Raw genomic sequence first — 16,130 nt, 5'->3', positions numbered from 1 at the left:
CCTGTGCGCAGCACATACATGCTTTGCCATCACTAATCCGCCTGATTCCCATTCCCCAGCTGCTCTATCTGCCTCAGAACAAATGCCAGAACGCTGCTGCTGACAGGAGATGACAATGTTTACGTTATGAGGTGAGCTGCTTTTTATTTAACGGGGTCATATTTGGGGAATCCGTTTCCTGGGGTCGGAGGCAGTTTTGGCAAGCTACCGTGCCGAGTCAAATGACAGCTCCTGGTAGGAAGCATGCTGCTAGCTATTGGAGGTGAATCCATTATCGGACAGTGCTTTCAGCTATCCACGGAATTTGATCGGTGTCTGGCAAAGTAGTGAGGCGGTTAGGTGTTGTCTTTGGCGAAGCTTTTTGTTAGATCGAGTGACGTTACTCTCACGTTACTCTCACGTTAACGTTAATTTGACGAGCTCTATGGCTTTGAACAACGTGGGTAACCTTCATAATGGATTCACTGAAAAGCCGGTCCAGTTAACGGCAAGAGACAGCTAATTTGTTGCATCTTTGGTTGTGAGAGATCACGTTATGTCAGGTTAGGTGCATGCTACCAAGCAAACACGTTGTCCGATAATGGGCTCACTACTACGTTTTGTCGTGAGGCGTGGATTTGCCTCTTCACGGTGCTTGCTATATGTGTGTCAGTAAGGTACACGATGCATGCCGTGACAGCCTAGCTTGTAAACATTTCGTTCTTAACTGTATCGGAAGTCGCTAGTGCCAGTTGGACAGGGGTTGTTATTGGCAGTTGCTAGTTAACTCTAACCTACTTGTGCTGGCATCCGCAGTAACGTACTTTAGCTAAAGCTAGCTAAATGAGCCATATGGTCGAGCTGTAAGCATTGATTAGTGTGGTCTGCCTAGAGTTGGATTAACCAACGTCTGTTGCCATACGCAACTGTCAAAACATTGTAGTAGCGTTAGCATATTGTAAATAACCTCAGTGTTGGTGTGTTAAATAGCTTGAATTATAGCTTTAGGAGCTGGTCAGCATACAGTTATAACCGGCGCTAATATGTTATTTAAGTAGGGTTATTAGTTTGGATGCTAGTGCGCTATGTTAACATTTTATAGACCAGAGACAAGCTAAGGGATCATATCTTTCTCCGGTGGTTTTGATACATCTTAATATGTCTTATTTAGGAAACATTTATACCTATTGTACCCTCTCGGTCTTACGTTTATTGTTCCTCTGTAAAATCTTCATTTGTGCATTATGATGCCCTTGTTAAAATCACAAAGTGAAACAAGTACTACATCTGCGAGTGCACTCATTGAACCCATGCCCTTAAATTGTGTTTGATGTAACCTTTACACCTTGATACCACTTAAACTGTATCAGACACACCCATCAGTTTCTTCTGGCATGAAGTCTGAGTTGATCTTTTCTTCCTTTTCAAACACCGCTTGTTCAAATCTAATTTGTTGAACTAAGCTAAGTGTGAAGATTAATGAGCTAAATTGAAATTATCTTTATAGTCATAGCAAGTAACAAACTTTTCCCAACACACTTAGGAAATAATTGCTTCTTTTTTGTGTATTAATGTGTGTTTTGGACAGAAACCTGTGGTCAGAAGTGGACATTTAGACCCAGAAGTGAAGGAACAGCCCATCAATGGCCAACCCCACCCCTCTGCTTGATGTACTGTAATACAGAGGAGAGTGGACCAGAGTTACTGTAGCAAACTGCCATGGAAGAAACTCAGCCCAAACCTGCTACCCCAGAGCCCAGCCCGGTACATACTCCTGCACCAAGTCCAGCCCCCAGTCCAGCACCCAGCCCACTGCTGGACAGGATCCCGCTGCCTTCACCAAACCATGTGGAGGTAAAGTATTACTATTTTTGAACTGTTAACTTTCACTAAATGTGTTTACGAGCCTGAGAGCTGAACAAACATAGGTTTTTGGAAGGGAAAAGCCTTTGTTGTTTAATACTTATTGAAACATATCTTTAAATCTATACAGGAATAAAGTGGTGATGTGTTATGTGCATTTGCATTCTGAAATTATTTCCTCTAACTTTGTGAAATACCTAGCTTAAGGTAATATGTTTGTGAAATACATAACTTAAGATAATAATCTAAGAAAGGTCTTAGAAATGTCAGAAGACACCAGTCTGCTTAAGTGAGCTATGTAACAAATAGCATGATGTTGTAGTTGTAGCTTTCACATCCTTGAGCAAGTTCATATCTTTATTAGTCAAGTTATTCTTCTCCATAATCTGCTGGTTAACAATACTGATAGGGCATGGGGCCAACATGGGTTTGAAAGTAAGGTGGTCATGGACATGTATAACAAACAGCCTTTACATTTTTCATAGAGGAATGCTTTAACTAGGGCTGAACAATTTCAGAAAATCATCTAATTGCATTCTTTTTCCTCACAATATAATTTAATTGAAATTATTTTCAAAGCTCCTCATCTTTATTCTCTTTATTTTCTCAACAAACAAGCAATATATCATCCTATATTATAACAAACGCAAGATTTGGGAGATTAAACTAAGGTGGAACATTTTTTTAAAAAAATTGGATTTTTGCAAACTATTATAGAAAAGAATGACAGCTGAATATCTGCATAATGTTTAGAACATAACATCTTTGCTGCAAATGTAAATGCAAATGTATTAACTTGGTATGTCGACACACATTTCAGGTCAAAGAAATATCGCACCTTCTGCAATTTCAACATTGCAATAAAACATAATGTAATCTAATCTAAATTTGGATAAGCTTTAGTATACATCCTGTGCAGTGCCTCTAGCATGGTATGGCAGCTCCTGTGTTTGTTGTGGTTCCACCTGTCTGGACTTTTGTTTTATTTAATGTATTTTTAGACGTACATCACTTTGGATTAGGGGCAGAAAGTAAAGAAATATATTTACTCAGATTACTTTACATTTAAAAATCAGTACTTATTCTTCTACTGAAGTAAGTTTTAACCAGAGTAACTGTACTTTTACTTGAGTACTTTACTCATGTATTTTTTCCACCTCTGTTGACCACACAGCAGTACATAGTGAGAAAATGATTCTACAGCACATCCCAAAACAGCTGTTGGACACAGCAAAACCTGGAGTATTGATATCTCATTGTAAAACATTTCAGAGTTGATTTTAACTCCCAAGGTGTAATTTTACTTTGATTCTAAGTGAAAGGGTCTTCCGTGTTGTGAGTTATTGCACAGTGTTGATCCAGCACTGTTAGTTAAACTCTGTAAAGACTCAATTGAGCTAAGCTCCACTCACTGTGATTTCAAATCTGGGGAGATGTTTGGGCTAAGTTCCCTGTCATGCCCTTAGGCAGTGTTTAGATGTGTTTTATATGTTTTTAGTCGTGTTTGGATGTTGCCTGTTGTACAGTTGTTGTTTGACATATTTGCACCATGATTGAAGTTATTCACAACGCTAGATTCCCCAGCTGGGATTTAAGGTGCTTCTAAAGGTATGCATGCATCAGTATGAATTGCCTTGCTAAGAAGCTGACTCTCTGCTTTGTTCTTGCCAGAGGAGAACCACCTTGCCATAGATTTGCAGGAGTTACTGCACTCTTTATAGAAAAATATAGAAAAATGATTAACACTTTCAAAAGTTGAGTTGAACTATATGTAGTGTGGACCAACCTAGATACTTAAAATGTTAAACTTATTTCTGCAAGAGTTTAAATAACACTTTCAATTTTGCTGTATTCTACTTTAATATGGAGGTGTGACTTAACATTAACCTGGTTGGAGATCTATTCTCTTGTTGCTCTTGCCAATAAAGAAAGATCATATTTTACAGAACAACTCCTCTGTAGCTACTCAGTACTTAACTACATTATTTTACTTTTACATGGGTATATTTAAAGACCAGTACTTTCACTCAAGTAAGTTTTAACTAGAGTAACTGTACTTTGACTTACATACAATAGTCTTGTGCTTTTTCCAGCTCTGTTTTGGAGTAAGTCTCTTGTGAAATAAAACTGTAACATTGTAAAAAAAAAAAAAAAAAATAAATAACAGTGTATTACTCATACAAATGTTATAACTGGCCTGCTTTTTCTTTTCAAGCACCTGAGTGTGAACCAGATCCAGGTGGTGGTACGACGCTGCTCCAGTCCAAATGTCACAGAGGAGACCACATATTTTATTCCTCGAAACCCTGTTGTGGACGCTGGCACCAACACAGACCCCCCTGTGGTCTGCTGCCCCCTGCTCCAGAGATTTTGCCCGTGTCCACCAAGAGGCCTTCTGGCCTCTCTTATTACTAAAGGTAAATCAAAGAGGGATTGTAGCTGTTTTTTTTTTTGTTTTTTTTTTGAGACGCTGACAAAGACATTTGTTGCCATCCAGCTAGGGCTGGGCAGCTCATAGAGTTTCAAGATAGAGTGATACATTTCAAAATGAGATAATAGGGAAGACAGTATTGTGGTTTTAGTATAGTTTATCATTTATTCTGTTATAAGATTTTTTGGTGTAAGAACCACTAACTTTGTTATGCCTATTGACCACAAAATAATCTATTTGAATTGTTTAGTCTAAATGGAGAACTATCATCGTGTGTCTTTAGTTTAACAAAGAGCTTTTAATGAAAACCTCGAACTGGGTGTATATTATATGTATTTTTCATCTACATGCTGACATTGGGCAGCTGACTGTTCATACAAGTGCCTGCATGACATTTAGCATGTAGCTCATGTGGATTTGACTTAGAACTGACTTTGTTGTAGTCAATCATTTATGGACAAATGTATGGATATATTATACATTGTATATTGCAATTCAGCTACAAATAATAAGATGTGCTCTACCCTAATTTAGGTACTTTCAGCACCCATTACATGGCAGATGAAAAAAATATTTTTTCTAAGAATTTTGAGAAGAGTATTATTATTAAGCTGTCTTATATAACAGATTAAATTGTCCATAGTGCCATGTTCATCCCTCACTTTTTTATGATGCTAATAAATCAGCCATGCCGTTCTAATCTACTGCCTGTCCTCTGTGTATTCTCCAGTCCTTTTGGCTGGTGTACTCTTTGGAGTGGTGTGGTCCATCACAGAAGATGAATGTCTTCCAGGGGGCAATCTGTTTGGCATCACAATTCTCTTCATCTGTGCACTCATTGGTGGGAAAGTGGTGGCTCTTATCCGTCTGCCAAAACTACCTCCATTCCCCCCACTCCTGGGTAAGGCTGGGGATAAAACCTAGTGTTTATGCTCTATACAAGGCTTTATTTTATATTTAAAGACAGATATCTACACCAGGGGTGATATTTTGTAACACTATACATTAGTGTTCAAACTGTTTATTTAACAAAGCATATGTCTGCCATATGGTTTGCTCTCAACAATTATGTGACGAAATGACTGGTCCTTTATCACTACAGTTTTTACAGACCAGTCATACATTTCAGCATGAATCAGGGAGTATTTGTGGTCAAAATTACAGCTTGAGATGGTGAAGGGTGTACTTTATTGTCATGACATTATGCCATTTATCCAAACCTCTTACTTTTTGTATTCAATCTTTTCACTCAAGCATGAGGAGAAGAGGCTAGCATCAGCATAGACTGACTGCCTCCAGTTTGCTCCAGGTTTCTGAAAGTTGTATGTGATATGGTCATTGCTTACTTTGAAGCACAACATCTAGTTACCTATAGATGGATGCAGACAAGAAGCACCCCCATGTGGGACAGTCTGCACATACAGTTCAGAATGTACTTGATAAATTTTAGCTGAAAGTTTTACCTACGTCAGTGGATGTACTAAAAATTAAAAACCATAGAAGTAGTTGAACACCTGTAGTTTGAATTTCCTCTGTTTAAGAGATTGGCCACAGCTGAACTGTAATACAAAGATAAATTCCATGTATTATGGATCTAAAGGTGGAGATCTTACGCCACCAGCTGTGCCAACAACAAAATTAAAATCCAGAAGTGGAGCCACTCCTTGGTCACAAACACATCAGAAGTAGATTGAAGTTCAATGAGGACAGATTGTGAAGTTCGCTTTGAAATTTCTCTGTTGGTTTCCTTTGAGATTACATTTGCCTGCCAATTCAGTGTCACTTTCCTTCTTTAAACACCTACAGAGAAGATTGATGCATGGTGATATAAAAGCATGGAAAGAGTAATGGAAGAAAATTGTCATCCAAAATGCCATAATTAAAGTAAATGGCACCAACTTATTAACATTTTTTGTGTAATCTAGTTTGTTGTTATATTTTTAAACACATGGCATGTTTTGGACACAAAAATTCTCTTATGAAATATAGATTTTCAAGGAAGGTTGGTTGAAACTTGAGTTTTCAGTTGTAAAACAGGCTTCACAGCCCTACAGTGAGTCTCAGCATTTCAGGTATCAATGGGTTTGAAAAAGCTCAAGTTCAAAACAAAAGAAGTGGAAAAAGCAATGGGTGATCTGTATTCCTGTTCTGTGTCTGGCTGTGTGAGAACCTCTCCTCTCTCATGCCTTCTGCTGTGTTGCAGGTATGCTGCTGATGGGCTTCATGCTGAGAAACATCCCAGTAATAACAGATGGGGTGTACATTGACTTCAGATGGTCCGCGTCTCTGAGGAACATTGCTCTGGCTGTTATACTGGTCAGAGCGGGTTTAGGGTTGGATCCTACGGTATGCCATACAGATATACAATACACTGTGCATTGAGGATAGAAAGGGAAAACAGAAGAGCTGTTCAAATAAGGACATCTTTAGATGCGCGGAGATATGAACACTACTTTAAATTTGTTGCACAGAAGGATGAGAATGTGATGGTGAAATGTAAACTGTGCCCAGGTCAGAAACAACTCTCCACTGTCATAAACTCTGCATCAAATCTTTCCAAACACCTACAAAGGCAGTATTCTATGACAAAGCTAGGAAGCATGAAATAGTGCCATCACATTTCACTGATGTTTGAATTGTAAAGTCTAAAATAGTATTTTTCACTGGCAATTAAGTTACAGAAGATCTCAGCTGACATGGAGTAATGCAGAAGTGATGTAACTAGTAGTGTAACTAGTTACGTTGAGTTGTACATAACTAAGCAGTGTAATGCATTACTTTTTGAGAAAGTAACCAGTAGTATGTAAAGGATTACTTTTTGGAGTAACTGCCACAACACTGTAGTTTGTTAATTTATCTGACAGCAAACAAAATTTTACTTTTTTCATAGTCCATGGAGAAAAAAAAAGCAAATCTAAGCATAAAAAGGCATATGTTCAGTACTTTTGATGTGACAAATGGCCAAAGTGATTGCAGCCATGCTGATGAATCATAAATATTATTGGTGTTTTTGTTTTCAGGCTCTGAAGAAACTTAAAACAGTGTGTTTACGTGTGGCTGTTGGGCCTTGCATCATAGAGGCATGCACTGCAGCACTGGTGTCTCACTTCCTCATGGGCCTGCCCTGGGTGTGGGGCTTCATTCTCGGGTAAATACAACACTATTTCCAATTCATTTTAGTGTTATTAAAGAAAATGCTGCATGACTTTAATGAGACATGTAGTGTTAGAAACATGAGAATAACTAATGACAAAACCTTCAATTGTTAAGTGCTGTTTGAAGGTTTTTTTTTAATTCAGAGATTTCTTAAAGTGAGTGCTGGGTGAGCAGACTTTTGAGCTTTCATTGCACTGAAGCAGTTTAGTTATCTTAAGCAGATACACTGTGAGTGATATTGTCTGAACATAGAGACAAAACAGAAAAGGCTGTTTTGATGACACAAAGGAGTTACAGTAACACTGTATAACAAACTGTACCCACAATGAGCATGTTCCCATAAAACAGAGATAAGAAAAGACATTGTTCCAGGGAGTCTGAAGATCACATTACAACCTGGTTAGCCTTTTATGTATGAATTTCTGGATTATTTCAGGTCACTCAACATTTATGTTATATAAATAAAACTTATGATCTTGGGCTCTCTACACTGACAGTTGTTTCATCCTTTGTATGTATTGCTTATTAGTGGTTTCCTCTTTTGTATGTATTGCTTATTAGTGGTTAAGGGGAAGATGGGGGAGATAATAAAGATATCATTGATTTCCTTGAAGTAGAAAATCTTTGATTTTGGCAAAATGAAATATATATTTTTTACAGAATTTTGGAATATAGATTTTTTTTTAATTTTGATGTCAGTAGCTTGTTTTTTTTTGGGAAACTGCAAAATTCAGATACTGCAAAGAGTTCAGAAAATGTTTGGGTTCCACACAACAGGATTCCTGCAGATCCTTAAAAAGTCTTAAATTGTACTTTTGGAAATTTAACACCATGAAAAGTCGTTAAAGTCTTATTTTTACTTGTAAGAGGTCTTAAATTTTAGATGGCACTTTAACTAAAATGTGCCTTTATAAAATTGTTGCCCACTTAAAAAAAATATACAGCCACCTTTGTTTTCACAGATCTCCCATTACACAAAGGTGTAACTCTCCTTTGTAATAATTTAACTGTTCAGAATTGGACTAGCAAACCTGCTAGTATACTGATAGAATAGAGGCACTACATGTGCCATGAATCTGGGTGAAATTTGGTTGTTTTTGGCCAAACAAATTTCTTTGCTCGATCCAAGGGCACACCTAGTCTGTAGACATACCATATTCATATCTATGTGAAATATCCTCTTTAGCGCATGAGACGATATCCTTAGTTGATGTACAGCTGTAGTAATAACATATAGTTGTACTAAGTCCAAAGACACGCCTTCACTTAAATCAGGACACACCATTTGGGAACTACTGCCCTATGCCACTGGACGTTGTGTAATTAAAGCCATAAATGTTGCCTTGGTTCCATGTACTGAGAAATTTGATCTTTCTTTCATTTTTGTGCAAAAATGGTATTAATTTTTCCCAGTTCATGTTCAGTTTTTCAAAGCCAATTCTTTTTTTACTGGGTTAATTAAAGATTAATCTCCTCTACATCGTAGCTTTGTCCTCGGTGCCGTGTCACCAGCAGTCGTGGTTCCTTCCATGCTGCTGCTGCAGAAGGATGGTTATGGCGTGGAGGAGGGCATCCCCACCCTGCTGATGGCGGCTGGAAGCTTTGACGACATTCTGGCCATTACAGGGTTCACCACATGCTTGGGCATGGCCTTTGCCTCAGGTAACCCTGTTGTTGTTTGTGTCTGTTTTTGCAGGGGTGAGGTGCTGAATTCAGCGTTGTTGTTTGAAACACATCACCATCTTATCTCTGGAGGAGTGGGAGCAAGTTCAGTGACCTGCATGGAAAGTCAGCACAGGACAAAGATTGTTTTGTTGTTTCTGTAGTTTTTTGAAAGCTCAGCAGAGGGTGTGTGTGTGCCATTTACTTTTTCTGTTTTGAAGTTTATGACTGTGGTATTACCTTGAAAGAGTTATACTTAACTGCATCAAAAACACTTAATAAAACAAATAGTCATTTTTATGACATTTGAAAAGACTTTTTTCAATCAAGTTGAGTTGTTCTTAAGTATTTTCACTGTACTGATCTGTCCAGGCTCTACTTGGTACAACCTCCTGAGAGGTGTTCTGGAGGTGGCTGGTGGGATGGTTGCTGGGATTCTTCTTGGTTTCCTCATCCAATACTTTCCCAGTGTTGACCAGGTAGGCAGATTACACCATCACTTCATTGTACACAGTTTTCTTACTGCTAACTCTTTATCATTACTCATCTATATTTCCATATGGTCCTGTGAATAATATCAATAAAGGGTCTCACTGACTGGCAACTGACAGTGACCCTCATAATATTGTTATGCTAATGAGCACTCACCTTTTCTGATAAAGAAGGATTTGTTGCGCTTGACTTCCCAAACACCAGCATAGTTGACCCAAACACATCATCCATGTCTATGCTTGTATAGACTTTAATCCTGGCAGTGGTGTATGGGGTATGATTCTCCTCTACCTTGAATATGGAAATATGTAAGCATCACCGAAGCAATGCTCTGATTTTAGCTATTTAAAGTCAGATTTTAGATTGCAGTGCTCACTTCTGGTGGTAACCAGTGGAAATAAAAAAGAGCACATCATAGATTCTTTGCAGATGATGTCACACTGCAGCGGAGAGCACCCACTACTGTGTGATTGCAAGAAGTGTTTTCTACACAGAGAAACAATACTAAAAGGCCAGGTTTGAGCCGTTTACGTCAATGCCAAGCATTCAAAGTGCAAATATAAAAACATTCTTCAAAGAAAGCTACTTTGTGTCTGAAAATGGTGAAATATTCAGGCAAAAAACAGTTTTTAAAAGACTCACAGAGAAAAGGCAGCAGGCAAGAACTAAAGTCCACTCTTATATGTTGTGGGAAACCTGTCTTTTTAAAGCAGTGGTTCTCAACTGGTCAAACCTCAGGCCCACCATCAACTCCTCAATGAGACATTGTTGACCCAAATTTCGGATCTTTTTTGACTGCTTGGATTTCTTTAATGAAAAATTGTGCAGTTTGGACCTCACAGAGTACAAAATGTGACAAATGAAAGAGAAAGGACAAAACAAGCATACTTAAAACACACTTTTCATAGTCTTTTAGGCGCAATTTTTGCTTCCAGGCAGTGTTCATTTTGTTGACTAAAACTATGACTTAAATTGTTCGTTGAAAGCCTTTTTTGCATGAGAAAGACTAGACTAAGACTAGCCAAAAATAGATATTTGATGACTAAAACGGACCAAATGTAAGTTTAGTTTGTCAAGATGAATAAAATGAGACTAAAATGTAATTTAGTTTTCGCTGGACATTCAAAATCCATAATATTTCTCCACTGTGGGTAAATCTGTCAAAATGCAATGCATCTGTAGAAAGCAGTGACCCCAGGTTTGGCAGGGTGCATAGAATACACCACCATGATTTCGTACCAGATTCAGGCAAGAGAACAAATGCTCAGACTAAAAGTTACGACTAAAATGTGAGGACTTTCTATGGCGCCTGAATGTTTTTGAGTTTTTATCGACTAAAACTAGACTTAAACTATGAAGGGTAGAAAAGACTAAAATGTGACTAAAAATAAAAGGAATTTAATCTGAAGACTAAGACTCAGACTTAAATGAAAAATAGCTGTCAAAATTAACTCTTCTTCCTGGAACACATTAGCAAACCCACTGAAAAGGACTTTTGGACCTACTGCGGGATCCTGACACACCAGCTGAGAACCACTGCTTGAAAGAGATCCTGATCATGTAGCTCAGCTCAGCAGAGCTAGTTGTTTGGCTTCCAGTTGGGTCTTCAGTTTTTAATAGTTTCGCTTTTTAAATGTGGATCAAATATCGACAAAGGATGGGGGAAAGGAAACTGGCACTCGAACTGGAGCTGGCTACCATGGCTTTCATAAAAGAGCTTTTTCGTAGCACAGGCTCATTTGTGAACAGCATATCATTACTCAGTCTCTCACCCCTTAAGGTTTATTCAGTTGATAGCACATCACCATTTAATTAAAATGAAGTTTGTGACAAAATCAGCATTTTTTTCAGCAGGAGCTCAAGCAGCCTGTTGGCTTAGTAAAAGACTCCTCTAGACTCATGTCTCCCTTCATCTGGCTAGGCAGCACTAGACACTCAGAGGCCTTCAGTACTTGTGGTATCGATCTCCTGTGCGCCAGATAAATCTTATAAACTGTGAGGGGAAAAAACCCTTTTTTGTTAAGTATAGGGATTGTATTCAATGTATGTAGAAATTTTCTGATTATAACTGCAACATAGAAGTCCATTTAAAGCTACAAAGTACAAGCTTTCCTCTGTTGGTATTCTTTCAAAACTTCCTGATCCCCAATGGACATTGGGGATCAAGTGCAAACAACCTGTTTGGTCTCTTGTGTGGTACTGTTGAAACATGAAAGATGCAAAAATCCACGTTCACAGAGTCCATGAAGGTAACCCTCCCTGTGAATGAATAAATATGTATGAATAAAAGGTATATTCTAAGTGAATACAAATAAAACAATTTTACACATTAAGGTGACTAAACACTGATGTAGATATGCCTCCTTATTGATATTTTGTTTCATTTTTACCAAGTTTGTTTCACTAAAACTGTACCTTTAAATAGTGTGTCATATAAGGGTCCAACACGACAGAAATTCAGTTAAAATAATATCTTTGTGTTACTGTGGTTGTCAGTAGACATACACATGGGTTGTTTTCAGGAAATGGAGAATGAAATGCTTGTGTTCAAAGGTAGCAGCTCCTGTCTGAAGATTTTTGTCCTCCAGGCCTCTGCACAGTCATATTCTGACAGCTATTACGTGAAATTACAAACTCTGTATTTGACGAAAACACTGGATTAATTGGAGAGTTTACAGAAATATATTAGCAAACTTAAAGGGCAACCATAGATCACTCATTGTAGGCTGCCTACCTTTCTAGTATGTGATGACACCTGAAACTGTTGCATGTAATTTTCTGAATTTATACCTTTAATGCTGCTCTATTTTTCTGCTAGAAACACATTCTTTTTCTTTTTCACTCAGAAACATGTAGTAATGAAGCGATCCTTCTTGGTGCTGGGCCTATCCGTCTTTGCCGTGTTTGGCAGCGCAGTTGCTGGGTTCCCCGGCTCTGGAGGGCTCTGCACCCTGGTGCTTGCATTCCTGGCTGGCCTCGGCTGGGGTGGAGGAAAGGTAATTTTCCATATAATAAAGCTAAACATTAACTCTACAGAAAAAGTACATTCTATAATGTGTTACTGAAACCTATTCAATTAGTAGTAATGAAATGACAACGTTGACCCTCCTGTGTGTTCTCTTTGTCTTAAGGCCCGTGTGGAGGAGGTGGTGGGGTGGGCATGGGACGTTTTTCAGCCTCTACTCTTTGGACTGATAGGAGCCGAGATCAGAGTCTCTGCTTTGGAGGGACACACAGTTGGTGAGACGTCCAAACACATAAGTGCACAAACAGCTTAATACAATACAGTGAGGTGGTTGTTATCACTCAGAGACATTCAAATGTGACTGTGTGGATGTAAATTTATTTGCTTAGGCAGAAAGAAGCCTCTGGAGGGTTTCATCTGTCTATGTCCAGCAAATATTTATAAGACTGTGTTAGCACTCATAACAGGGTTTCATCAGAAGGGTTTAAATTTCAGATTTCTCTCTAAAATAAAAAAACAATTTCTATTTTACACTATTGTTTTTACGTCCAGACTATCCAGAATTCCCCATGACTTGCCTCTAGAGCACTGGTTTTCAAACTTTGTTTGCCCAAGGCACACCAAAAAGCAAGCTGATGTCTCAAGGCACACCATATTAATGTCCTTGCAAAATAGCTTTTTTAGCATGTGTAGCAAGTAGCAACATGTCCCAGTCCCAACAGCATACAAAGTGCCAGCTACATCAGTTTGATTACAGTTTCCTTTTGTAGCATCCTGACACTCTGCAAGTGATGCACTGCAGCTCCCCAGGTTTATCCCCAGTCACCCTGTTCCTATTTTCTCTCTGTCGCTCCTATTAAGATGGACAAGTAACAAGGGAAGAGGTTGCACAAAGGATGAGAAGACACCAGGAGTGTCCCACCAGAGGATAGTCTTAATTTTCTTCCACTTATATCATTCCCGAAACTTGTTAGCTTGTTTTACAAAGAGGAGTGTGTTGCATGGATATTCATATATTTATGAATTTTTATGGTCTGACCTGTGCTAACATGGAGATAACACTATGTGGTTCACAGCTGTTAGAGGCACCACACCTCAAATTTTCTTAGTAAAAGCATGAGATGTCATATTTTTACATGTAAATTTACATTTGCATATTTAACAGATAACAGATGGACAGTGAGCATGCAATACTATATGATGCAATGCAGCATGTAATGCTTGCATGCTGTAAGGACATTGGTTATAGTCTCTTTAGTTGTTGCATAGTTGTTGTACATATGTGAAGTCAGCCACACCTAGACTTGTCTCAAGGCACACCAGTGTGCCACGGCACACCATTTGAGAACCACTGCTCTAGAGCATAGACATTTAAACAAAGGTATTATATAATTACAACATAGTTAGACTCTGTGCCTTTTTTCCACTCCACTGTGCCCCAATTTTCCTCAATTTTAAGAAGAAACTGGTGGCATAATGATTGTTTTCACGAGTCTTATTTTTTCCTTAACGATATGGTGTAGTATCTCTTTATAACTCGTTTGTTTTTCTGCTTAGGTCTGGGTATAGCCTCTCTGCTCATCGCCCTGCTGGTCCGAGTCCTCTTCACTTTTGTCTGTGTGTTGTGTGCTGGCTTTAATTTGAAGGAAAAGATGTTCATAGCTCTGGCATGGATGCCCAAAGCCACAGTGCAGGTATGCCAGTACTTAAATATACATTCCTGCCATATACTTATTCCTGTTTGTATGTAGTTTTGGGCCTAATTTCTCCATCTTGTAATACATTGTTTCCACATTAAAACAAATACTGTGTTTTTGAATATAGATTGCCCCCTTAAGCTGAGGGTAAATGTATGAGTGGGCACAAAGGAAACACCTTTTTCCCTGTCTTCTTTAGGCAGCTATAGGCTCCACAGCCCTGGACCAGGCCAGGGCGAGGAACGACGATCAGCTGCAGAAGTACGGCATGGATGTGCTGACTGTGGCTGTGCTGGCCATTCTTCTCACAGCTCCTGTTGGAGCTCTTATCATAGGGCTCACTGGACCCCGCCTGCTACAAAAACCAAAGAACTCATCCTGTGGTGAGCGAGTCAAACCCAATTTATCAGCTTTTTTCTTAGGTGGGTAAGGTTCTGCACACAACACATCAACACTGCAGTCAAACCCAACCTTGTAGTTGTGTTTGAGTAGTGAGTAGCCTTTGCATAGAGTAGGATTTGCATAGGGTTTTGTCTGTTTACCCTGTCACTCATATATTCATGTTTTTTTTTCATCACACAACTGAAGAATTGTTGCTGTAAAAGTTCAAGTACTCTGAATTTTCCACAGTGTAGTTTTATTTTGTATCTCATTACTTTCTATCTCTATGTCCTCTTTATTTCTTTAGGCAGTGCAGCAGGAGCTGAAGACGATAACGAAACTCCCGTCACCTATGAGAGTACGCTTTGACATGACCCGTCTTCATACAACAAACAAGGACATTTTAAAAGATACCCAGTGTGCGTTCACACCTCAGGCATTTGCTCTTTAGCCACCAAGTGGCTTTCTTTGTCTGTTTGTCAGTCAGCTCTTATTGTTTGTCATAATGCAGGAACACATGAATCTCTCTATTTATAGCTGGGAGGGGTTTTTTCAAGCCTCGGGCTCCAAATGACCCACAACCCACAGCTGCCCGGTCAAATGAATGTTTCATCTATTATTGAGTGTGCAGCATGAGTAGAGTTTACTTTTTCAAATGTTAATGTTGCTCCTGTCTGTCACTGTCAGTGAATCCACTACTTTTGACTAAATTACTGTAAACCATTTGCTGTACGTGGACTTGAAGGTTAAATCGCTGTAGCAACGTGTTCTTGTTTGAAGTTAGACACATGCATTTTTTAGGTGTTTTGCACTGAGGGCAAGATTTTAATGGCTTTGTGTCGGAGTGGTTTTCATGAACTATGTATTAGCGTTGTGTCTTGGTATTGAAAAGGGTTTATGTAGTTTACAAATACTCAGGAAATGAAAAACATAATAGCAATATTTTCTCTTAGCTTTACATACAATGCTGCTCTGGCTACTATCATCTTCTACATTTATATCTGCTGTTATTAAGAATGTTCAAAATCAATCAGGTCTTTTAAATCATCTAATTAAACCCATCTTTTTCTTAGTTTAATTACACTGTAGGGATTTCATGTTTGTTATATTCGATTTTTTTATTACAGCAGTATGCAGTGTGAGTTATTTTTTGATTTTTGAGTCCATTTAAAATTATCTTTTTATATTGACTATTTATATTAGATTAAATTGATTGAGCTTTAGTTTTTTATCAAATGTTCCTAAAAATAAAAGATGAACCATGACAACTGATTGTCTGTCTCTTTGATAAAGTTATCATTGATTTCATACAGTATAACAATAGCATATTCATATACAGTTGAGGATTAAGTGATTAGCTCTCCTTATGAAAATTTCATTTTAAGGTATTTCCTGAGTACTGTTAAACAGAGCAAGGACTTAACCACAGCTTTTCCAACAAGGATTTTGGAAAAGCTGTGTTAAAAAGTCTTTGCACTGTTTAAAAGCACTTGGGAAATACTTA

At 38.4% G+C, this 16,130-nt stretch overlaps 1 protein-coding gene across 6 annotated transcripts; it reads left to right on the top strand.

Moving 5' to 3' along the window:
• Positions 1-7: 7 nt before the first annotated feature.
• si:dkey-162b23.4 (sodium/hydrogen exchanger 9B2) lies at positions 8-15,884 on the top strand. Of its 6 annotated transcripts, none has more exons than XM_041785379.1 (13): positions 8-131; positions 1,568-1,833; positions 4,058-4,259; positions 5,004-5,174; positions 6,477-6,619; positions 7,294-7,421; positions 8,916-9,091; positions 9,464-9,570; positions 12,430-12,579; positions 12,715-12,823; positions 14,106-14,242; positions 14,445-14,667; positions 14,934-15,884. In XM_041785379.1, exons 2-13 carry the CDS (start codon positions 1,699-1,701, stop codon positions 14,993-14,995), a joined length of 1,743 nt encoding a protein of 580 aa, XP_041641313.1. In that variant the 5' UTR covers positions 8-131; positions 1,568-1,698; the 3' UTR covers positions 14,996-15,884. The 6 variants fall into 6 exon arrangements, with proteins under 6 accessions (XP_041641313.1, XP_041641314.1, XP_041641315.1 ...); XM_041785380.1 differs by lacking the exon at positions 8-131 and adding an exon at positions 179-262; XM_041785381.1 differs by lacking the exon at positions 8-131 and adding an exon at positions 331-439.
• Positions 15,885-16,130: the final 246 nt, after the last annotated feature.

Source organism: Cheilinus undulatus, linkage group 4, assembly GCF_018320785.1.
Source record: "Cheilinus undulatus linkage group 4, ASM1832078v1, whole genome shotgun sequence".
In the NCBI taxonomy this organism is placed as follows: domain Eukaryota; kingdom Metazoa; phylum Chordata; class Actinopteri; order Labriformes; family Labridae; genus Cheilinus; species Cheilinus undulatus.
The sequence above is the reverse complement of the archived record's forward strand: the minus strand, read 5'-3'. Positions and strand labels throughout refer to the sequence as shown.

Excerpts from the sequence above, each read along its gene's own strand:
- si:dkey-162b23.4 (XM_041785379.1), top strand. The coding sequence starts at position 1,699 with ATGGAAGAAACTCAGCCCAAACCTGCTACCCCAGAGCCCAGCCCGGTA. Across the intron at positions 6,620-7,293 it reads GTTTAGGGTTGGATCCTACG|GCTCTGAAGAAACTTAAAAC; the intron begins GTATGCCATACA and ends TTTTGTTTTCAG. Across the intron at positions 7,422-8,915 it reads GTGTGGGGCTTCATTCTCGG|CTTTGTCCTCGGTGCCGTGT; the intron begins GTAAATACAACA and ends TCTACATCGTAG.